Here is a 23,864-nt window from a genome sequence, read left to right on the forward strand (position 1 = left end):
AGAATGCCTCCAGGTTGGAAACAATGCTTCAGAAAGAGCAGAAGCAAAGTAAAAGAATTACTTTGTTCTGAATTTTTTTAAATGTACATTTTTCTTATTTGTATTTTGTTACAAAAAGCAATCACCTTAGTGATAGCTGAACAAATCCAAATGAGCCATTATGGTTTGAACACATCTTAAGATTTTTCTTTAGAATACCAAATGACTTCACATTACTGTCCTTTGATCTACTCTAATAATTTTTATGTTTTCCTATAATATTCTAAATTAGAAGAAAATATATTTCAATACAACTCAGTATTTTCTAACCCAGTCAACTGTGGGTTGCAAAAGGAATGGTTTTTATAAGAAATAACACTTACCAAATCCATAGATCTCTTTGCAGAAATTTTATTCATTTGAGCAGTAAAGGAATTTATGTAAAATGCGTTTCTAATATCTAGTATGAGTTTTTTTATATTACCGTATATTTATCTTTTTAATATTTTATTGAAGTATAGTTGATTTACAATGTTGTGTTACTTTCTGCTGTACAGCAAAGTGTATCAGACATTCTTTTTTTTAATACTCTTCTGTTATGGTTTATTATAGGATATTGAATGTAGTTCTCTGTGCTCTACAGTAGGACCTTGCTGCTTTTCCATTCTATATACATAAAAGCTTACATCTGCTCACCCCAACCTCCCACTCCATCCCTCCCCCAATGCCCTCCCCCTTGGCAACCACCAGTCTGTTCTCTATGTCTGTGATTCTGTTTGTTTCATAGATAGGTTTGTTTGTGTCATATTTTAGATTTCACATATAAGTGATATCATATGGTATTTGTCTTTTTTTAAAAAAATATTTATTTTTATTTATTTGCCTGCATTGGGTCTTAGTTGTCGCACGCAGGATCTTTGTTGAGGCATGCGGGATCTTTCATTGCAGAGCGCAGGCTTCTCTGTAGTTGTGGCACATGGGCTCCAGAGTGCGCAGGCTCAGTAGTTGTGGCGTGTGGGCTTCTCTCTAGTTGTGGTGCATGGGCTCCAGAGCACGCAGGCTCAGTAGTTGTGCCACTCGGCTCTCTAGTTGCGGCATGCAAGCTCTCTAGTTGTGGCACACAGGCTCTAAAGCGAGTGGGCTCAGTAGTTGTGGCACGTGGGTTTATTTTTTTTAAGATTTATTATTTATTTTATTTATTTTTGACTGCGTTGGGTCTTAGTTGCGGCACACGGGATCTTTGTTGTGGCACACGGGCTTTTCTAGTTGTGATGCACAGGCTTCTCTCTAGTTGTGGTATGCGGGTTTTCTCTTCTCTAGTTGTGGCACACAGGCTTCAGGGCACGTGGGCTCTGTAGTGTGTGGCACGCAGGCTTAGTTACCCTGAGGCATGTGGGATCTTAGTTCCCCAACCAGGGATCAAATCCGCGTCCCCTGCATTGGAAGGCGGATTCTTAACCACTGGACCACTAGGGAAGTCCCTGTCTTTCTCTTTCTGACTTATTTCACTTAGTATGATAATCTCTAGTTGCATCCATGTTGCTGGAAATGGCATTATTTCGTTCTTTTTTATGGCTGAGTAGTACTCCATTGCCTATATGTACCACATCTTCTTTATCCATTCATTTGTCAATGGACATTTTTCCATGTCTTGGCTATTGTAAATAGTGCTGCTATGAACATAGGGGTACCTGTGTCTTTTTGAATTAGAGTTTTGTCTAGATATGTCCCCAGGAGTGGGATTGCAAGATCGTGTGTTAATTACATTTTTAGTTTTCTGAGGAACCTCAGAAAACTACTGTTTTGCATAGTGGCTACACCCACTTAAATTCCCACCAACAGTGTAGGAGGGTTCCCTTTTCTCCACATCCTCTCCAGCATTTGTTATTTGTAAAGTTTTTGATGATGGCCATTCTGACCGGTATGAGGTGGTACCTCATTGTAGTTTTGATTTGCATTTCTGTAATAATTACTGATGATGAGCATCTTTCTGTATGCCTATTGGCCATCTGTATTTCTTCTTTGGAAAAATGTCTGTTTAGTTCTTCTGCCCATTTTTCAATCGGGTTGTTTTTTTGTTATTGAGTTGTATGAGCTGTTTGTATATTTTGGAAATTAAGCCCTTGTCGGTCACATCATTTGCAAATATTTTCTCCCATTCCATGGGTTGTCTTTTCGTTTTGTTTATGGTTTCCTTTGCTGTACAAAAGCTTGTAAGTTTGATTAGGTCCCATTTGTTTATTTTTGCTTTTATTTCTATTGCCTTGGGAGACTAACCTAAGAAAACATTGGTACCATTTATGTCAGAGAATGTTTTGCCTATGTTCTCTTCTAGGAGTTTTATGATGTCATGTCTTATATTTAAGTCTTTAAGCCATTTTGAGTTTATTTTTGTGTATGATGTGAGGGTGTGCTCTAACTTCATCAATTTACATGCGGCCATCCAACTTTTCCAACACCACTTGAGAAGAGACTTTTTCCCATTGTAGTATGAGTATTTTCAATTCAGTTCAGCTTCAAGGTGTGACAGTGTGAGGGATATTTTTAAAGTACATAGTATTGTCCCCATCCTTAAGAAATCTAATTTCATCATTCTCTGATTCCAGCCTATATGCCCAGCATTTCCACAAATCAACACCCTAACTATGGTAACTGTCCTTCTATGTCCAAGGTTCAAACACAAATGGCATTTCAGAGTCTCCATTTGGAATAACGATGGATCTACCTCTGACAGTGCCTTTGATGGGAGTTTCTGTCATACTGCCCTAGAAGAGATGAGCCCCATTTCTCAATCAGAATAGTCGATAGCAAAGGAGTCTACTGACAGTGTTTCAGCTGAGCTTGTAGAACCTCACCCAATTCAGAAAGTCATTCAGCAGCCCTGCTCCATTACCTCCCAGCTATGTAGCCTTGAACAAGGTACTTAAACTCTTTGTGCCTCAGTTTCCCCATCTGTAAAATGTGCAAGTTTACAGGTGAGTAAATACATGTCAAGGGTTTAGAAGAGTGCCTGGTACCTAGGAAACACCTCAGTCCAAGTTAAGTGTTGTCAATATTAGTCCATTCCAGTGGTGGTAGTAGTATTATTACTTTTCTGAACACACAAATCCAAAAGGCAACCACTAGACTCCAGACCCCAGCCCTAATTGAGAGGAGGAGAGAAGTGCAGGAACTCTTTTCCAGGGTTTGGGGGACCAGTCAGCCGAAGCTGGAAGCCCTAAGGCTCTCAGGTGAGGTGTGGGGCAGGAGACAGGCCCACTTTCCCTGCAGCAATCCCTGGCTTCCTTCCAAGGGGTCTCCCTTACCCTTCAGCATAGGATAAAGTGAACTCTTCCTTAATTTGAGTTACATTTTCCCCTCCTGTACAAATTTTTGCTGCCGTAAGAGCCAGATGGGAAAACCAGTAATGCAGATACTTATTTACCACAGTAAGTAGTTTATTCCTAGTGGGTCACCTCTCTGGTATTGTCTCTCGGATTATATTCCATAAAATAAACAACCTGTTGAAGCACAGTAGGTAAGGTTTTTTTTTAATCTCGGGCATATGAAGTGAAAGAGCATTTTTATTTTTCAGTATTGCCAAGTTCCTGTGAGATAATTTAAAAGGTCGTATGTCTTTTAACTCAGAGATAATGGTGTGTGTGTTTGTGTGTAATGTGTGTACATATATACTAATGACATGTAATTTGTAATTATGTATTAATTGGTCTATTTTCTAGGAGAGATGCAAACTGCCTAGTGCTAATAATAGCAAGGGGAATAAACTTGATCCTAACTTGGGAAAGGGATTTGCCTCTCCCCCACTGGCACATAAGATATATAGGTTCTATATCTATATATCTTATCAGCACATTCACTGGCATGTTGATTCATGATTGCCCGGGGATGAAGCTCCTTTAAGCAAAGTCATTATGTCATTATGGCTGATAAGATTACAAAGGGAAAGAACATCTGTTAAGTCAGATGGACTTGGATCTGGAACCTCACTTTACTGCATCCCAGGTGCCAGCAATGAAAGCTGAAAACTCTTCCCAATGTACTTTGTCACTGGAGTCCTCCTTCTGCTCTCCTCGCCCAGACTTCTTTCTTTCCTCTCCCACTTCAAATAGGCATTATCATTTCACCACCATCCTCCCTCTGAAGGCATTTGGTTTCAAATCTTCCGTTTCTATTTGCGAAATAGATTTATTTGTTCAAGTATACACTGAGCATATATTATTGTGTCAACCACTATGCTAGGTATTAAGTCCACTGTGATAAACAAGACCAGTATGGTCACTACCCTCATGAAACTTACAATCTACTAGTTGAGACTGATGTTAATCAAATGAGGAGGCAACTGTGTAATTCCAAATTATAAGCACTATGAGGAAATAAAGACAAGATGCTGTTGAGAGCAGAGTATCCTACTGTGGGTTGGGGTTCTCTGGGGTGATACTTAAGAGTCCTAAAAAATGAAAAAGAACCCACCATGTGAACCGCCGTGGGGAGAACCTTCTGGGCAGAGGAGTCAGCAATGATGTACGTCCCACAATAGAGAATGAGCTTGTCCTTTGAGTAACTGCACCAAGACCAGTGTGGATGGGGAACAGGAGATGGACATAAAGCTCGGGAGGCTGGCAGGGGCCAGATCATGCAGGCTTTTGTGGGTCATGTTGATCATTTTGATTTTACTCTAAGAGCGGTGAGCATCCACCAAAAGTTTTAAGCAAAGGAATGGCATGATCGAATTTATGTCTCAAAGAGATTCTTGTGGATGCTGCAGGGAGAACCACCAGAGGCAGGCAAGAGTGGTAAAGAGAAGAGTGGGTTAAATGGTGGGAGACCACATGAGAAACAAGAGTTTGGGTGTCGTAACTAGGTTAGCTGTCCTGGGCTCCGAACTCAGGGGAGGGTATCTGGCTTACAGTATACTGCACTTAACTTCTGCTGTCTGAACAACATGGAAAATCAGATTTGAATTTCCTTTCTTTACCAGTATCCCCAAGGGTTTACAAAATATGTCCACGCTGTGGCCTTCTTTTAAGTGTGATTATCTCAGGTGGCCCACATGGGTTGCATTCTTCCAGGACTGCCCTGTATCTTGAACTAGCATGGTGAAAGTGAAGGGGAACATGAGTTGACAGAGTCCATGTGTATTTGAAAATGAGACTAATAAGGCTTGCAGGTGGACTGTATTTGTGAGGGGAGAGAGAGAAAGGAATCAAAGATGACTCCAAGTGATGGTTGTGCCATTCACCAAGATGGGAAAAATAAGGAAAGAGTGCAGAATGGACTTGGGAAGAAAAGATTTGCTTTTCGGGCTTGTTAAATTGAAGATGCCAATGAATGGTCTGAGCGGAGATACCAAGTAGGCAGATGGATATATCAGCACAGAGCCCATAGCACAGAGCTCAGCAGAAGCATTTGGGAGTAGTTGTTGTATAAAAGCACCATAAGTAGATGAGAACACTTGGGAGAGACCGTGAAGAATGCCAACAGTTAGAGGCCAGGTAAAAGAAGAGTAATCTATAACATAAACTGAGAAGGACCAGCCAGAGGGGTGAGAAAAAGAGCAGGAGAAAGGCGTGTCACAGAAGTCTGGAGTCCAGCTCGTTTCTGGGAGCAGTCAGCTGTGAGAAATATGGTGGGATGAAGCATCTAGGTGATACCACGAGGTGTCGTCTGGATTTGACAGCAGAAAGATCATGGGTGACCTTGAAGAGAACAGTTCCACTCAGGTAAGGACGAGAGAGGGCAGGCGGAAGAAGCCAACTTGGAATAAAAAGCTTTTTCCTGATTGCAGCCATTGGGCCTGGGGATGTTTTTTGGACAAAGAGTCTCCAGAAATCCCAGCAGGCACATATGGCCCATTATGTCTTTCGAGGATGCGTCTCTGTTATTTCTAATTCTAGTTAGAACATCTCCAACAGGAAGGATGCGTGAAGCTCGTCCTCCTAGGCAAGGACTCTGAGGTGAACATGATCGCATGCTTTAGCCAGTGGCCAGGCCAGATTCAAGAAAAAAAAAAGGGGGCAGGGGCATGGGCGACGGCCAGAATAAGGTTTCAAGGAATCAGAACTGAACGTGGTTAATTCTTCTGGTTATTGTGTGTCAGAATTCCATGAAAACTAGTTTGAAATGTTACAGAAGGCCTCCCCCCGGCCCCCACGGTCCATGTCACCTAGACAGGCAGGTGAAAGGTGAGGAAGGGGCTGCCGGCCGTCTGCCCTTTGTGCTTCAAGGAGCTTTGCAGGCTCGTGCCTGGTGCGGACACCATGTGTCTCGTAGTGAACTGGAGAATTCTTGCCCAGAAAACTGAAAACTGTGGAACCACATATATAAATGTCCATCTTGAGATCACTTTAGGATCTAGTTCATTTTAATTTTAGACTCATATTCTTAATCAGTAGTGGCTTGAAACATTTTAACTTTCAGTTTCTCCCACTAATTATTTAATGACCTACAAACAAACGCTTGCAAAATTTGTTTATAATAAAAGGGATTCTTTTGTATTTTGAATAATTTCACCTTCTGGTTTATCGTTATAAGTAAGACGTTCACAAATAAATGCTAAATACTCTGATCAGTGCTGGGATCTAGTTCCTGTTGGCCTCCTCAGTGGCCACTGAGCATGTCCATTTCACTGCTTAGATCCTATTTGCAAGGTGACATCTTAGGACAATTTTCTCAATAAAAAGAGTCAGGAAACCCAGCATTTTACTCCTGGCTGACCCATTTTGTAATCTTGGTCAAGTTACTTAACCTCTCTCTGCTTCGAGTCCTCCTTCAGAAAATGGTGTGAATAATATCAACCTCCCTATATCTCAGAAGTGATTTGAGGCCAGCTACTTGTCTCTGCCACGTGTGACATCATGGTGGGGGAAAAGAGCTTTTAAAATGTGAAATATTATTAGCCTGGTGCAAGTCAGAGGTTATCACTGCAAAAGGCCTCTACAGAGGCCTTTTGAAGACTTCTTTTAACCCTTTCAGGCAGTATCTTCCTATATGGGTGGAGTTGCCACCTTCTATCATTTATTTCATTTTAAAGCTCTAACCCAGGCAGAAGCAGAACATGCTTGAGTTTTCACTGAAAACATTTGCATTTGAAGATTTCAGAATACTCCTGGAGGTAACCAAGGATACCTGAGATAGAGCAAAACCACACTTGGAATCATAGCATATGGGAATGGCTGATTTACTGCACTTATTCAAAACTTCACCTGCATGTATGCTAGTTCATATGGCCAGACCATTAGTAGACAGCCACTGAGGCACAGAAGAAAAATCTGGCTCAGCTATGTGTGAAAAATCATCGTAACTCTCCCGTTGCAAGGTGCTTTTCCCTTTGGAAGTGCATGCCACACCTCTGTGGGTAAACATTCTATCTCTACCTTATAAAGGGAGAAATTGAGGCTTAGAGAGATCGAGTGGTAAATGCCAAAGGCAGGAGTAAGTTCCAGGTCTTCTGATGCTTTTCTAGGATTTTTCACTAAGTGAACGTGATAATGGAAAGAAGGAAGAGAACATTGTGCACTAAATACTCCATTCAAATTTCACAGCAAAGGAGAAACTTTTTTAGTATCTGATATTCTCTGTGTGGCCAGAATTACTGGAACTATCTGCCCTCTTCCTCTCCTTATCTCTTTATAAATTGGCGTCAAGGGTAACAGGTAAGAATCCTCTACTTTTAAACAAAGTAGACCCTTAACATTCATAGACCGAGTTTCTAACACATGTCATAGGGGCAGGAATTTGAATCACATGCTGTGTGTAGGACTGAATCTCTTAGCTAGTGAGGGAGCCTTGCTGTCACGTGGCATTCAGATATCAATGTGGCGTCTTTGTTCTTCACTCATGGCCATACAGCAGTTCTATGGAAAACAATTACACTCTAGAGTGATACTCCAAAGTTTGAGGATTTCCAAAGGCCTTGGGACATATTCCTTATAAATATTAAGGGATCACTATATTGGATTTCTCTGCTTTAATTTTGCTTTAGTGGCCAGAACCTCAGTGGCAATGTTAGTGCTCAGAGTAGTAACTAAACTCATCTCAGATTCCTAACATATCTCTCCTCCTCCTACTTGGCTTCTGACTGGTGGTTGCTTTAAAAAAAAAAAAAAAAAAAAAAAAAACCAAAACAGTTTCTCATTTTTATCATTCTATTTTGTATGTGTTTTGTTGTAAATTGTCGCAAATCCTTTCTTAGATCTTAAATCCCAAATAAATGTTGAAACTAGGCTTCCCAGAAAGAGTCATCTAGCTTAGTCCCAGGCCTACTATAATGTCAGAACTACTAAAGAGAATTAAATTAAGAACAATGATTTCTTAAAAGACAAGACAATAATGAATGTTATTTAATTTTTTATTATTTTTTATTGAAGCATTTTCATTTTATTTTTATAATTGAAGTATAGTTGATTTACAGTATCATGTTAGTTTCAGGTGTACAACACAGTGATTCCGTTCTACATACATATATATATTCTTCAGATTCTCTTCCTCCGTAGGCCATCACAAAATATTGAGTATAGTTCCCTATGCTACACAGTAGGTCCTTGTTGTCTATTTTATATATAGTAGAGTGTATATATTAATCCCAACCTCCTAATTTATCTCTCCCCTCACTCCCCTTTTACCTTTGGTAACCATAAGTTTGTTTTTTATGTCTGTGAATCTCTTTCTGTTTAGAAAATGAGCTCATTTGTATATTTTTTATTGTTTTTTTTAGATTCCACATAGAATCGACATATTTATCTTTTTCTGTCTGACTTAGTATAATAATCTCTAGGTCCATCCATTTGCTGCAGATAACATTTCTTTGTTTAATGGCTGAGTAATATTCCATATACACCACATCTTCTTCATCCTTTCATCTGATGATGGACGCTTACATTGTTTCCATGCCTTGGCTATTGTAAATAGAGTGCTGCAATGACCATTGGGGTGCATGTATCTTTTGGAATTATGGTTTTCTCTGGATATTCGCCTATGAGTGGGACTGCCGGATGATATGGTAACTCTATTTTTAGTTTTTTTCAGTGGAACCTCCATACTCTTCTCCATAGCGGCTGTACCAATTTACATTCCCACCAACGGTGTAGAAGGATTCCCTTTTCTCCACACCCTCTCCAGCATTTATTGCTTGTAGACTTTTAGATGATGGCCATTCTGACCAGCATGAGGTGATCCCTGCATTGTAGTTTTGATCTGCATTTCTCTAATAGTGATGTTGAGCATCTTTTCATGTGCCTATTGGCCATCTGTATGTCTTCTTTGGAGAAATGTCTATTTAGATATTCCTAGGTATTTTATTCCTAGGTATTATATAAAATACCTAGGTCTATTCCTAGGTATTTTATTCTTTTTGATGAAATGGTAAGTGGGATTGTTTCCTTAGTTTCTCTTTCTTATCTTTCATTGTTAATGCATAGAAATGCAACAGATTTCTGTGTATTATTTTGTATCTTGCAACTTTACCAAATACATTGATGAGCTCTAGTAGTTTTCTGGTAGCATCTTTAGGATTTTCTAGGTATTATAGTATCATGTCATCTGCAAACAGTGACAGTTTTACTCCTCTTTTTCCAATTTGGATCCCCTTTATTTCTTTTTCTTCTCTGATAGCTGTGGCTAGGACTTGTAAAACTATGTTGAATAAAAGTGGTGAGAGTGGACATCCTTGTCTTGTTCCTGATCTTACAGGAAATGCTTTCAGTTTTTCACCATTGAGAATGATATTTACTGTGTGCCTGTCACAAATGGCCTTTATTATGTTGAGGTAGGTTCCCTCTGTGCCCAGTTTCTGGAGAGGTTTTTTTTTTGTTTTTTTGTGGTACGCAGGCCTCTCACTGTTGTGGCTTCTCCCGTTGTGGAGCACAGGCTCCGGACGCACAGGCTCAGCAGCCATGGCTCACGGGCCCAGCCACTCTGCAGTATGTGGGATCTTCCCGGACCGGGGCACGAACCCGTGTCCCCTGCATCAGCAGGTGGACTCTCAACCACTGCGCCACCTATGAAGCCTGGAGAGTTTTTTAATCATAAATGGATGTTGCATTTTATCAAAAGCTTTTTCTGCATCGGTTGAGATGATCATCTGGTTTTTTTTCTTCAATTTGTTAATGTGGTGTATCACACTGATTGATTCGTGGGTATTGAAAAATCCTTGTATCCCTGGGATAAATCCCACTTGATCGTGGTGTATGATCCTTTTAATGTGTTGTTGAATTCAGTTCGTGGATTTTGTTGAGGATATTTACGTCTATGCTCATCAGTGATATTGGCCTATGATTTTCTTTTTCTGGTGGAATCTTTGTCTGATTTTGGTATTAGGGTGATGGTTGCCTCATAGAATGGGTTTGGAAGTGTTCCTTCCTCTGCAATTCTTTGAAATAGTTTCAGAAGGATAGGTGTAAGTTACCTCTTCTCCTAATGTTTGGTAGGATTCGCCTGTGTAGCCATCTGGTCCTGGACTTTTGTTTGTTGGGAGTTCTTTAGTCACAGATTCAATTTCAGTACTTGTGATTGGTCTGTTCATATTTTCTATTTCTTCCTGGTTCAGTCTTGGGAGAGTGTACCTTTCTAAGAATTTGTCCATTTCTTCCAGGTTGTCCATTTTATTGGCATAGAGTTGCTTGTAGTAGTCTCTTAGGATGCCTTTGTATTTCTGCAGTGTCAGTTGTTACTTCTCCTTTTTCATTTCTAATACTTTTGATTTGAGTCTTCTCCCATTTTTTTCTTGATCAATCTGGCTAAAAGTTTATCAATTTTGTTTATCTTTTCAAAGAACCAGCTTTGAGTTTTATTGATCTTTGTTATTGTTTCCTTCATTTCTTTTTCATTTATTTCTGCTCTGATCTTTATGACTTCTTGCCTTCTGCTAACTTTGGGTTTTGTTTGTTCTTCTTTCTCTAGTTCCTTTAGGTGTAAGGTTAGATTGTTTGAGATTTTTCTTGTTTCTTGAGGTAAGACTGTATTGCTGCAAACCTCCCTCCTAGAACTGCTTTTGCTGTGTCCCATAGGTTTTGGATCATTTTCATTTGTCTAGGTATTTTTTGATTGCCTCTTTGATTTCTTCAGTGATCCATTGGTTATTTAGTAGCAGATTGTTTATCCTCCATGTGTTTGTGCATTTTTTTTCCTTCAAGTTAATTTCTAAACTCATAGTGTTGTGGTTGGAAAAGACGCTTCATTTGATTTCAATTTTCTTAAACTTATCAAGACTTCCTTTGTGGCCCAGCATGTGATCTACTCTGGAGAATGTTGCATGTGCACTTGAGAAGAATGTTATGTTCTGCTCCTTTAGCATGGAATGTTCTTTAAGTATCAATTTAGTTGATCTGGTCTAATGTGTCATTTAAGGCCTGCGTTTCCTTATTGATTTTGTCTGGATGATCTATTGATTTAAGTGGGATTTTAAAATCCCCCACTATTACTGTGTTACTGTCAATTTCTCCTATGTCTCTTAACATTTGCCATATATATTGAGGTGATCCTCTGTTGGGCGCATATATATTTACAATTGTTCTATCTTCTTGTATTGATCCCTTGATCACTATGTAGTTTCCTTCCTTGTCTCTTGTAACAGTCTTTTTTGTCTGATATGAGTATTGCTACTCCAGCTTTCCTTTGCTTTCCATTTGCATGGAATATCTTTTTCCATCCCCTCACTTTCAGTCTGTATGTGTCCCTAGGTCTGAAGTGGGTCTCTTGTAGACAGCATATATACATGTCTTGTTTTTGTATCCATTCATCCAGTCTATGTCTTTTGGTGGGAGCATTTAATCCATTTACATTTAAGGTAATTATCAATATGTACGTTCTAATTGCCATTTTATTAATTGTTTGGATTTGTTTTTGTAGGTCTCTTTTTCTTCCTTTTTTGCTCTCGTGATTTGATGACTATCTTTAGCGTTGTCTTTGGATTCCTTTTGTGTGTGTGTATTATAGACTCGTTTGTGGTTACCGTAAGGTTTTGATACAGCAGTCTGTATGTATACACGATTGTTTAAGTTGCTGATCTCTTAATTTCAAGTGCATTTCAAGTATGCTGCATTCGTGCTCTCCTCCTCTCACAATTACTGATGTTGACATCACAATTGTGTGTGGATGATTTCCTGCCTTTATCAGTGAGCTTTCCCATTTCGTACTTTTTTTTTTTTTCTAGTTGTGGCCTTGTCTTTTCCACTTAGAGAATTTTCTTTAGCATCTGTTGTAAAGCTGGTTTGGTGGTGAATTCTTTTAGTGTCTTCTTGTCTGTAAAGCTTTTAATTTCTCCATCAAATCTGAATGAGATCCTTGCTGGGTAGAGTAATCTTGGTTGTAGATTCTTCCCTTTCATCACTTTAAATATGCCCTGCCACTCCCTTCTGGCCTGTAGAGTTTCTGCTGAAGAAACACTGATAATCTTATGGGGGTTCCCTTGTATGTAATTTTTTGCTTTTCCCTTGTTGCTTTTAATATTTTCTCTTTGCTTTGTGTCTCAGCATGTTCCTCCTTGGGTTAGTCCTGTATGGGACTCTCTGTGCTTCCTGGACTTGGGTGACTGTCATCTGTCTGCTGGGTGGGGCTGTGTTCCCACCCTGTTGGTTGTTTGCCCTGAGGCATCCCAGTGCCGGAGCCTACAGGCTGTTTGGGGGACCAGGTCTTGGTGCCAAGAGCCCAAAATCTCTGCCTCCAGCCAGAGTTCACATAGGTCCCTGCCGTGTCCATCACCAGCTTTTATGACCCCAGGAAGAGCCACAGCTGCCCCCCACCTTTGCAGGAGGCTCTCCAAGACCAGCAGGTAGGTCTGGCCCAAGCTCCTATGGAGTTACTCCTTTTGGCCTGGGTCCCGTTGCATACAAGACCTTGTGTGCGCACTCCAAGAGTGGAGTCTCCGTTTCCCCCAGGACTGTGGGGCTCCTGCACTCAAGCCCTGCTGGCCTTCAAAGACAAATACTCTGGGGGCTCCACCTCCCCATGCCAGGCCTCTAGGCTGGGGAGCCTGGCATGGGGCTCAGAGCTCTCTCTCTGGTGGGAGAACTTTTGTGATATAATCATTCTCCAGTTTGTGGGTCACCCACCTGGGTCATGTGGGATTTGATTATATCACGAGTGCACCCCTCCTACCATCTCTTGGTTTCTTCTTATGTCTTTGGATGCAGAATATCGTTTTTTTGGTAGATTCCAGTCTTTTTTATCAATGGTTGTTTAGCAGTTAGTTGTGATTTTGGCATGCTTGTGAGAGGAGGTGAGCTCAAGGTCCTTTTACTCTGCCATCTTGTCTCCAACCAACATCAGCTTCTTGCAGAATAAAATAATTTGTGTTTTAACCATAAAGTTTGAACATCTTATAGGCAGCGTCATATTACCTGTTTGAATCTTGGAACACAAGTTTGACAATATAACCTCAAAGGAAAGTTGGAGAGATATATATATGGGAAAGAGCTCCTAAAGGGTGTCCATCCAGGAAGTCAAAGTTTCTGCAAAACTTTCTAACACCTGCAGGCAAAACCTCACAAAAGGGTTCCAATCCTTCCACACCAGCCTGTTCTGGCTGACCACCTCTGTCCCTGAATGGAATAATGAACCTTTTTATAGATGAATTCATCCAAATTCTGTATCTGGTGGTAGCTAAGAATTATGTCTTGAGTGACACCTACTGGTTGAGAAAGTTACTCCCCCAAGCATTTTCCGAATTACCTGGGTGCCTGTTAAAAATGCAGAGGAGTTCCTTGGCTGAGGACTCTGTATTTTTCAAAACTGCCCCAGGTGATTCACGTGTATCCTTGAGTTTGAGAACCACTGATTCAGGTGCTCCCAAGTCAGATATCCACACAGGGCTGGCAGACCTGATGACACTGCAGGAAGTTAGAAGGGGCCGAGACAATGGGATGGGTTAGGCCTGAGCTTTGTAACCACCTTCCTGAACACTCAAAGAGGGAAGGGGTGGTGTAAAGAGGATGGGGAACACAGAATCCCCAGGGAGAAGGTCAGCTGCCCTCCTGGCAGTGAGGGCGGGGGTGGCAGTGGCCTGGGACCTTGAGAGGAGTGGCCCCTGGCCGCCTTCTCTCATTCCCAATGTGGAGGGAGGTTGCAGGAGTGTGAAAAGCATGTGCTGCACGGCTCTAACGCCTGTGCTTCCTGCCCCACAGACGATTCCAGCTCCTGGAGTTCTCCCGCTGCTGCCTCCCCAGGTCTGCCGGAAGTAGGCGCCTCCCTCGAGGACGTCCTCTCTCCATTCTCTCCATCACATCCAGCCCCACCATCCGACCCTAACAACCAGATAAGCCCAGACCCAACTTGGGATATCAAAAGGGAACACGACGTTAGGAAACCAAAGGAGCTTTCAGCCGGCAGCCAGAAGAAGCAGCGCCTCGGGGAGCAGAGTGAGCTTTCGGCAAGCCCGCAGCGGGCGGTGCAGCCGAGGCTCGCGGAGGTGCCTGGTGGCCAGGGGCAGCCTGAGGCCAGCAGGCCCTCCTCAGAGGCCAGGGCACCCGGGCCCACAGCAGTGGACGCAGCGCGGGCCAGCAGCAAGGAGGGGCTGCATGCGGCAGTGGGCCCCGAGCTCGGCCGGTGTGAAGGCCCCGGAGTGGCACCTGCGTTCGTGGGCCCAGGCCGCGGCACGGGTGTGCGGGAGGCCGAGGGCAGGGCAGGCACACGTGCGGGGCCCAGGCAGGGCACGCGGCCCCCGGGGGGAACCCCTGTGCGCAAGGCTGCTGTTGCGCCAGGGCCCTGGAAGGTGCCAGGCTCCGACAAGCTGCCGGGCATCCTCAAACCCGGCGCCTCGGCCGCAGGCAGATGAGCCCACTGCCCCGCCTCAATACCTGCAGGCCATTCTTCTTAGGTTCCGTCTCATGGTGTTTTAATTTATTTTCACTGTCACGTGCATAAATCCACGAGGCACCAAGGCTTGGGAGCACCGACATGAAGTCCCACGTGTCAACAAGCATGGTCCATATGGCATCCACGGCAGACCCAAACTGATCCTGAAGCTCCCAGTTCCACTGCGGGGGCTTTGGCAGCTATGGAAGAACCAAAATAACGTGAAGAACATCACAGAGAGTGCAGTGTAGCTTTAGTAAAACAAGAAAAAGAACAAAATTCCCCCACTGCATGAAGGATTTGGATGTCATCCAAACTTTATATCAAGAAACATATCAAGAAACTGGACAAGTTAAGAGCAATCACAAACTGGAATATCGCCTTAAAAATCAAACTGCACGGAGCAAGCTGAAACTGAGACAAGATTATATCTTTTAATCTGAAGAGTTGTAAATAAATTGTTCTGGACATATCTAGACAGGGGTTAAGAGGTTTCTTTGAAACATTCAGAACTGTTCACCCATGACACGTTTCCATGGCTCACTTGTGGCACCATCACCAGTTTTAGCAGCAATGTCCCCTGCATACTGCAGGATGAATTAGAAATCTAGTGAATTCATTGGTGGGATGCCATTTTTACTGCCATTTCTGTGATCACGTTTCTGTGCATTTTCAGTGGTAGGAAAAAAAGTTTTAAAAATTGTATCCTAGGGAACAGTCTGCCATAAGTCAAAATTTTGCAGTTTAGCTCATAGATCTTAATTGGTTTTCATCTAAAATAGGAATTTTATAACTAAAGGACCACAATTTGTTAAATTGAGATTGGCAACGCTGCAGTTCCTTTATGAGAAGGCCTTCCTGTTGTCTCAGAGTTAGCAGCTTATTTGACAGCAACATTACATTTCACTCATTTTGCTGTCTTCCATTACTTCATTTTCACTTTGATAGAGCAGAGGCAAAGTATTTCTCCTGTATTTCTCAGATTACAATGAATCTCTCTCTGATATTAAAAAATCATTAGTATGACCCATTTCTTTTCATTAAAGAACATGGATCTTTTTAGCATGTCTTATTATTTCTCCTTTTATTTCCATTTGGTTTGCTTTTTTGTCTAGATCTTTGTTTATCTTCCTCATCCATGGTAGATACCCTAGTATCTCTAAGGATTGCCTTTCTTCTCTGCTGTTTTGATCTTTCTTTGTAAAATTTTACCTTCAGTTAATTATCCATGCATTCTTATTTGTAGCTGCACATATTAAAAGGCAAATGTTTCAGAGGGCAGTTTCTCTTTAATATGACCTGAATGAATGAGGTGTCATCCTCCCCATATTCTGCCCTTTACAGGAGTTCAAATGCAAATAAGCCTTACCTCCCTGCACCTGAAGTCAAATAAGTAAAACAGGGAGATCAGGTCCCATCACAGGCAGTCACAAGTAACAGCTTCCTTGGGTTGACTCTTTCCCTCTCTTTGTAATTGTAGTATCCTGAGCACCAGCTGTTTAATTTCCATCAAGCATAGGTGTAGTTTCGTTGTTTGACAAGAGGAGAATATGGTTGAAAGCCTCAAGTGAAGAGTCTTGCAGCCTGTAAAAACAATTTCCAAAAATGAAACCTAGTCATCATAAACTAAAGCACAAACACATGTAGCAGTTTACAGTACTTTTGGTTTAATCTCAATTACTCTCTTTCTCCCCTGGACTACAGATCCAGTATAGTTTGCCATTAATTTATTGAATCTGGTTTTGGACAATGCTTCTGTAGTGTAGCTGCACGTCCCGGTACTGTATCCTCTGACCTTTATTTTCCATGTGTTACAAAAGGATAAAAAAATTGAGATTACGCTTGCATAAATTCTAATTTGCACAGTTCACAGCTACTACTTGTGCAGTAATTGCTTTATGCAGCTGTAATCCATAACCTGTGAAGACAGCACATCATCTAAACCCCATTCCAAATAATATTTCTGTGTAGTGTTAGCTGTGAATTTACCCTGTACAGCTGTATCTCTATAAATATAATTACATGTATTAATAGTCACAGAAAGACTGTAAGTGAGCAACTATTTTTATGAAACGCACCACTATGGATAAATTAACTTTTACAGAAATCTTGTTTACTGTATGATATTCTAAAACACTGTCAAATAAAATATATATCCAAAAATATTTTCTTTTTCCAACTATATAGGCTGTGTGTTGTCGACTGAAAAAAAAAAAAAGCACAGTGTGAGAGTTGTGAGTTCAGTTTTATTTGGGGCAAAATGAGGACTATCGCCCAGGAGACAGCATTTCAGATAGCTCTGAGAAACTGCTCCAAAGAGGTGGGGGGAGAGGTATTATATAAGATTTTAGCAAAGCGGGGGTATGTGCAGTCAGGCACACATTTTCACAGAGGCTTGCTGCCAGTCACGAGGAGCACATGTCCCCATTAATGATTTTACTGCTTTTCTAGATATGAGGAGAGGCAAGATTTGGACTCATACAATATTTTCCTGAAAATATCTAACTATCCAAAGACCTGTTCTGCCAGAGCACAGAGTGCTCATTCCTGATCTCCACCTGGCCTCCATTCAGGGGGTGCTGAAGGTCAGTGACGACCGTGGCTACTGACCTAATCCTTGTAGAGGCAGATGGCAAGTGCCAGTTTTTAGTTGGCAGGGCCGCCTCATGGTCATAAATTCAACCATGGTTTGGGAGGCATTTCATGACCGTTTCGTCCCATGGTGCTAGGAATGCTCATTCCTAAGTCAGGCGAGGATTTCACTGATAGGCCACTCAGTGTGCTATTACTGGACTAGGCCTTATTAACAGTAGTCAAAAGTCGCTGGACCACCTGTCTTACTAGTCTGTTACAGTCCAGGAAATAAAAATTCCCTCTTGCTGCTTCTTCCCATATCTAGAGTTACACTATTAAAATCACTGTTCTCATATAGAACTATATATGTGGTCAACTGCTTCAAGTCACCTAGACATCATTTTATCAGAGGTTCAGTCACACATGTGATAATGCAGGAAACAACAGTTTTGTAAAACAGGCAATATACAAATAACATAGCTAGCAGTATTAGTAAGGTCCTAAGTAAGAATTTAAGTCGAGAGCTTCCATTAGTCATATCCCCAGGTTGTCTGACTTAGTTTGTTCTGTACCAATCCTTGCCTCTAAGGGAAATCATATACTGGCATTGTCCATAAGGCGCCCAGCCCAATTTCCTCATGTCACTAGGCTGGTTATCCTTAGTATGGTTTACCCAATTGTACCCAACATAGGGAGCCTTTAAACTTAAGTGACCATAGCCTAGTGTTAACCACATAAATCCATCCCATAATTTTGGGAGGTTATATGCTTTGGCTGAAATTTTGTCTCTTGCTCTGACTGAACTTGAGTGACTGTAAAAGAAAATTCATACTTATGGCCAGGGTCAGAGCAGGTAGTATTAATTGCCCAGGTGAGGGGATCCCACCTAGTAATATCAATAGTGTCCTGAACAGAACTATAATTTTCTTTTAGAATAAATTTCCTAAGAGCCAACCAATCAGAGCCTTGGACAGGAGAAATCCACCAAGGTAACCCAGAAGTATGAGACACAGGTCACAAACCCAACGACTGGATTGAATTTTAAAACAAGCATAGGATCATGCCCATGATAGAAAAACATTTGATTCTTATACAAAGGTCCAAGAAGTCAAGAAAACACAATAAATGATCTTACGGGTCAGGTGCAGCATCTTAGGCCAGCTGTCTACTTCCAATGTTGTCTTCCTCTCATCCTGGTATGAGTGTAGTTTCTCCTCTGTTTGAGCGTTGTTTTAAGGTGATTTTGACATCAGCAGCCCTCTCTATAGACCAGTCCAGTGCAGGGGCCCTTTCTATGTGAAAATATTAATCCAAGAGTCAATTCCCTTCAGTTTTGCTGTGCATGAGCTAGTGCAGAGTACCTGATAAGGGTCTTTCCATCTAGGTTGGAGATGGTCCTTTAAAAGATGTCTTTTTCCAGTACACATAATGACCTGGTTACAGGTCTTGGGACATCTGATCTTCATCCAAAGATAGATGATATAAGCTTCAGAAACAGACTTAAGAGTGTCCTATTAATGACTCAGTTAAATTTAATATTAACATTAATATCAGCAAGGAATTAATGACAGCAAGGAACTATCTGAGAAGTCAGTCTTAGGCAGTAAATGCAGACCCCAACAAAACTAGAATTTAATATTCACTGAAACATAACTTTTTCTAAAATTACCCTTATTTCTACCAAATATAGCCAAATTAAGACCAATTTGTAAAGTAAGTCTAGTCTCAATAAACTTGGCCTGATGATTTATATAAATGTAATTGATCATATAGGCTTTTCTTTTTTTAAAAAAAATGGCTTTGCTAGAACTTTTATAAGGAGTCTCAGATTGAACTTTTTTTTTTTTACATCTTTATTGGAGTATAATTGCTTTACAATGGTGTGTTAGTTTCTGCTTTATAACAAAGTGAATCAGTTATACATATACATATGTTCCCATATCTCTTCCCTCTTGCGTCTCCCTCCCTCCCACCCTCCTTATCCCACCCACTCCTCTAGGTGGTCACAAAGCACCGAGCTGATCTCCCTGTGCTATGCAGCTGCTTCCCACTAGCTATCTATTTTACGTTTGGTAGTGTATATATGTCCATGCCACTCTCTCGCTTATGTCAGATTGAACTTTTAAAAGGCCTCTCAGGGCTAGGAAAGTCATGCCCACGGCTTGTCACAGACATTGTCTTACAGATTTAGGTGAATTCCTCCTTTTTCACGGTCCCCAAATACTTTGAGATTCCTGCACCTGTTAGGAGGTGTCCTTCCTAATTTATCTGATAAAGCTACTGGGAACCTATGCGTTTCCGATCTCTGGAGGGATCAGATAGAGAGGCAAGATAAATGTTTCAATTCTGCTTACAAAGGTATAATTTACCAAACTGCTATAAGTCATAATTAGCTTGAGGAGAAGGGTTTCCTTATATCTGGAAAACACAGATTAAAACCAATTATTTCTCAGACAGAAACCATAAAAATTATAGCCATAGTCACCAGTTCACTCAGTCCTACTGTTAACAGTTTTATGAAGCCATCAGGTTTCCCATTAGAATTCTTTAATTTCTTACCCAGTTCAGTGTTATGGTCTGAAAGTCAGAAACCTGTATTTGTCAAAAAGTCCTTTCTGGAAATCTTCTTGAAGAGGAAGCATTTTTGTAAAAGCATCAGAGTGAAACCATAACTGTCTATAATGACAAAAGATTTAAGGCACCTTTAAAATATGATTACAATGCAATTGACAAAGAAACTTGGTTACTGCTGTGACATACAACACTTTAATAACTAGAATTGTGACTGATAATTTTACCAGGAGATACCAGATTTTCAAGAATTCCATATAATTTCTAGAACACCTATATTAATAACATTTTCCCATTAATATAACCTAAGAAGACTTATTACTCATTTGACAATACTTCCCATGTAATTTAATCTACCAAATGAACCTAATTAGTTTGATATCTCTCTTTGGGGTGTTTCAGGGACCCTTGGAAGCATTCCAAAGTTAGCTAGAGGTTAAAAGAACTTCATTAGGATTTGATTTGGGAAGTTTTGTAAAAAAAAAAAAAATCAAAAAGCTTTAAAACACTTGGTCAGATAGGATCATAGGTCACTGTGGAACAATAGTCACTTAACCAAAGTGGCAGTAAAAGATTTCAAAGGCAAATACAGATCAGATCACTTAAAAGGTAAAGAAACTTAAAATCTGTTATCAAAGGCAGCTCAACATTTTAAGAAAACTTTTCTCCTAACAGAGATAAAAACCAAATTCAAGTTTTGCACCAGCTTACTTTTAAAATTCATTTACTCCACTAAATTTATTCTAAACTTAGCCAACCCTGACCATGCACAAAACTCTTTTGTCGGCAGTGCTCATTTGAAGGAAATAATTACTGGAAGTTGACTTGAGTTTTAAAAACTGCAGTTCTCACAGATTATTCAAAGGATACGTTTAATGCCCCAAACAGGACTTCTTTGAAACTTGACTTTAAATACAGTGAAATTGCCAGGGCAATATCCATTGACTTTTTTCACCCAAGTAAACTGAGAGTTTTCTTGTATACAATCTAGTTGGTATTTGCCTGTCAGCTGACTACATCATTTATGAATTGGCAGTATGTTTCTGTTGCTTGCTACACTGATTGATACTGAGCCTTTTTTTCAAAAAGGATTTAAGGTATCAATCACCAGTAAATTCCATCACATTTTTTCCTTTTAATTCTGAAATTTTGTCATGCAAAATCCCAAGTTTATGCAGAAGCCAACATTTAGTGAAAAGCAGTGTAAAGGTCCAAAATGAATGGCCAAGAAAACCGTCTGCAACATATTACAATACCTACACTAGGGAGAAGAGAGAGTTCTATGAAGTAATAGTAATAGGATGATGACAACCCTGCCATCAAGGAGATTACAACCCAAAGAAACAGTTCTCAACCCTAGTGCTGTCAAGACTTCCCACTGATGTCAACAGGAGACCTAAAATTCCCAAGCTATTTTTTACTCCAATATAATTTTTTAAAAATTAAATCTCCAAAAAAAAAATTAATTAAATCTATGTATCACTCTTAGAAAAGGGAAGAAGCTGATACAAAGTGTGAAATCAAGCACAAAAGTTGAGATATTTACAATAAATATATGTCGTTCTTTATGAACTAATCTGAGAATGGCCAAGTGCAAGCTGAAAAAGCAAAAGACACATAAAACAATGTAGTTAACAAAATGAGGTGTAAATATTAATTTTGCACATCTGATTACTATTCTAAAAGAAAATAGAAGTCATTAGGGCATCAAAAAGACCACAAGTCAGAGACCAAAGAGATTAGGGCAGGGGCAGAGCAGCACTAGGGCCAGGCAAGTGAGGAGCCTGGCCTGGAAGGACAAGGGTCTCACCATGAATCACATGTTTCCAAGGTCAGGCCGGAAAATAAAAAGCGAAGAGAGCCAGGTGGAGACTGGGCGGAGCAACAAGCACATCCCTCCTCTGAAGCTGTCATTTTGTCAAGTCCAAGTCCACTGTGGAACTTTCAGTTTCCCAAGTGAGGAAAAAAAAAAAAACAAGAAAAAAAAAAAGAAATCAGCTTTTTATATGAAATTTGATGTTTTTTTTTAAAGTCTGACCGGTTTAATTCACATTTTTAAGAAACACTGAACAGGAAGACAAGACACTACCACAACAAGCCATCTGCAGACAGAGACTGGCCCACAGCCCACCAATTTGCAGCCTCTGTCTTGGAACAACAGCCAGGCTTTCAGCAGAGAATCCCTCGCTTTCATCAGGATCTGATTCACCTTCCAAGCAGTGGATCATACACACCCCAGAAACTGTGAAGTGTGTGGCTCCTGAGGTCTGTACGTGCCTAGAAGAGCTTCGAATGTGTACTCCAAGCGTCAGGCACTCGACCAGAAACCTGATTGATGTTCCTGCAGTAGAGGTGCATTTGCTGTGAAGCTGAAGAAACAAGCTTGCATAAGCCCTAAAGCTTACTTGAAATTTTACATTTTCTTTCATATTGAGTCTCCCCCCAAGCTTGGGGATCCCCAAAGATGAATCTGCCCCTGCCCTACTGATACTATTTTTTAGGCCAAACTCACAGCGAAATCGAGTGACCTAATTGCTGAAGAATTTGGATTTAATAGACATTTCTTTTTCAGCTAACCATAGTGCCAGACACGATGCCTATAAAATCACCAGAGTGCTTTCCAAGTCTTAAACTAGTAAGAGCACTATGTCTAATGACAGTGCGTGATTCTGCATCATGTCTAGTTTATTTAGGGCACCAATTAAATGTGTAGAGATGATTATGATTATTGGTGGTAATAGCAGCTGTAGTTTGTAAACATTTGGGTATAAACAATGGAGCAACAACCTAGGATTACACTGACCTCTTCCTGGGCATTTGGCAGCATATCACCCAGGCAGCCCAGTGATCAGGCACTCCAGAAAAGTTGAAGTCTGTCCCACCACCCTGGGGAGGGTAACTGGCAACCACAAATGAGAGCCGTATCTGTTTTAAAAGGTTCTGAGAGTTTTCTGTGATCTTTTCTTCTGATGAAACTGCCTCTTGAAGAGTGATTTCACCTGGAAGAACCTGGGAATCTTGTGAAGCAACAAAGTGACCTTTTGTCATTGAGTGGAAGGTAAATTTTCTAAAACCCTAACAAGGTTTATCCATGTGAAAGGAAATGCAACCTCCGCTATGATTTCTTCCTAGGTCAACTGCCTTCACACTGAGGAACACACGTTCCTGGGGCAGAGAGTCTTTCTAGGAGATACACAGGCACGGATGGCTTAAATGGAATCTATTTCCAGAACTTCAACTTCCATTTTTATGCATTTCAAACCTGCGGACTGCCAATTGCCCATTCCCAGTTGCCCTACACAAGGACCCTTTGCATTATGGAAGAAAGGCGGACCTATCACCTAACCTAAATTTTACTCTGGTTCATCAACCTGAAGTGTAAAACCTCTCGGGCATTAAACAAAGTGACAACTGGAGAATGCAGCCCTCCTGAGGGACAGTCAGGAGAGCAAACTACAGAGTAAGAATTGATGTAGGCAATGCCTTCCTTCAATCCAAGAGCCCTGGTAGGGTTCCTATCTATCTAAGAATTAGCACCCACGTTTACCTGAGTTTTAAAATAAAGTCAGACTTTTTCTGATTGAACGTGTGGTTTGGCTATTTGTCTGGCTTGACCACAAAGACTGGCTTTGCCAGCTAGATTATACGGCAGTTATTTTCCATTAAGCTGAATGAGTTAAATCTACAACTATAAGGTTTAAATAAAATATACTTAAAGCATATATAAAAGAGAAAACACATCCTTTGCAATATTTAAATTTGTGATAAGAATGTGGATGTCAACTTAAAAATGAAATCAGACCTAGAGTTTTATAAGATTATTTTAGGGGCTACGTGAAGCAAAAGGAGCACTCACTTGGGCAAACCTACTTAACTCAGCTTAATAAAAGTTTTTAAATAGTGTTGAGTACCTACTATACATAAAACATTACAGGTGAACAGAACACAGGCCC

General features: G+C 40.7%; 1 protein-coding gene across 1 annotated transcript in view; it reads left to right on the top strand.

The window, feature by feature from the left end:
• The window catches only part of MAGI2 (membrane associated guanylate kinase, WW and PDZ domain containing 2), a 610,224-nt gene extending 594,982 nt beyond the window's left edge, over positions 1-15,242 (top strand). Inside the window, exon 20 of the mRNA XM_027124164.1 lies at positions 14,097-15,242. Coding sequence (XP_026979965.1) covers positions 14,097-14,746 — 650 coding nt within the window. The 3' untranslated portion in view covers positions 14,747-15,242. The remainder of the gene's footprint in view (positions 1-14,096) is intronic.
• Positions 15,243-23,864: the final 8,622 nt, after the last annotated feature.

Source organism: Aethalodelphis obliquidens, unplaced genomic scaffold (assembly GCF_003676395.1).
Source record: "Aethalodelphis obliquidens isolate GAN/ISIS:26980383/991018 unplaced genomic scaffold, ASM367639v1 scaffold27, whole genome shotgun sequence".
NCBI lineage: Eukaryota > Metazoa > Chordata > Mammalia > Artiodactyla > Delphinidae > Aethalodelphis > Aethalodelphis obliquidens.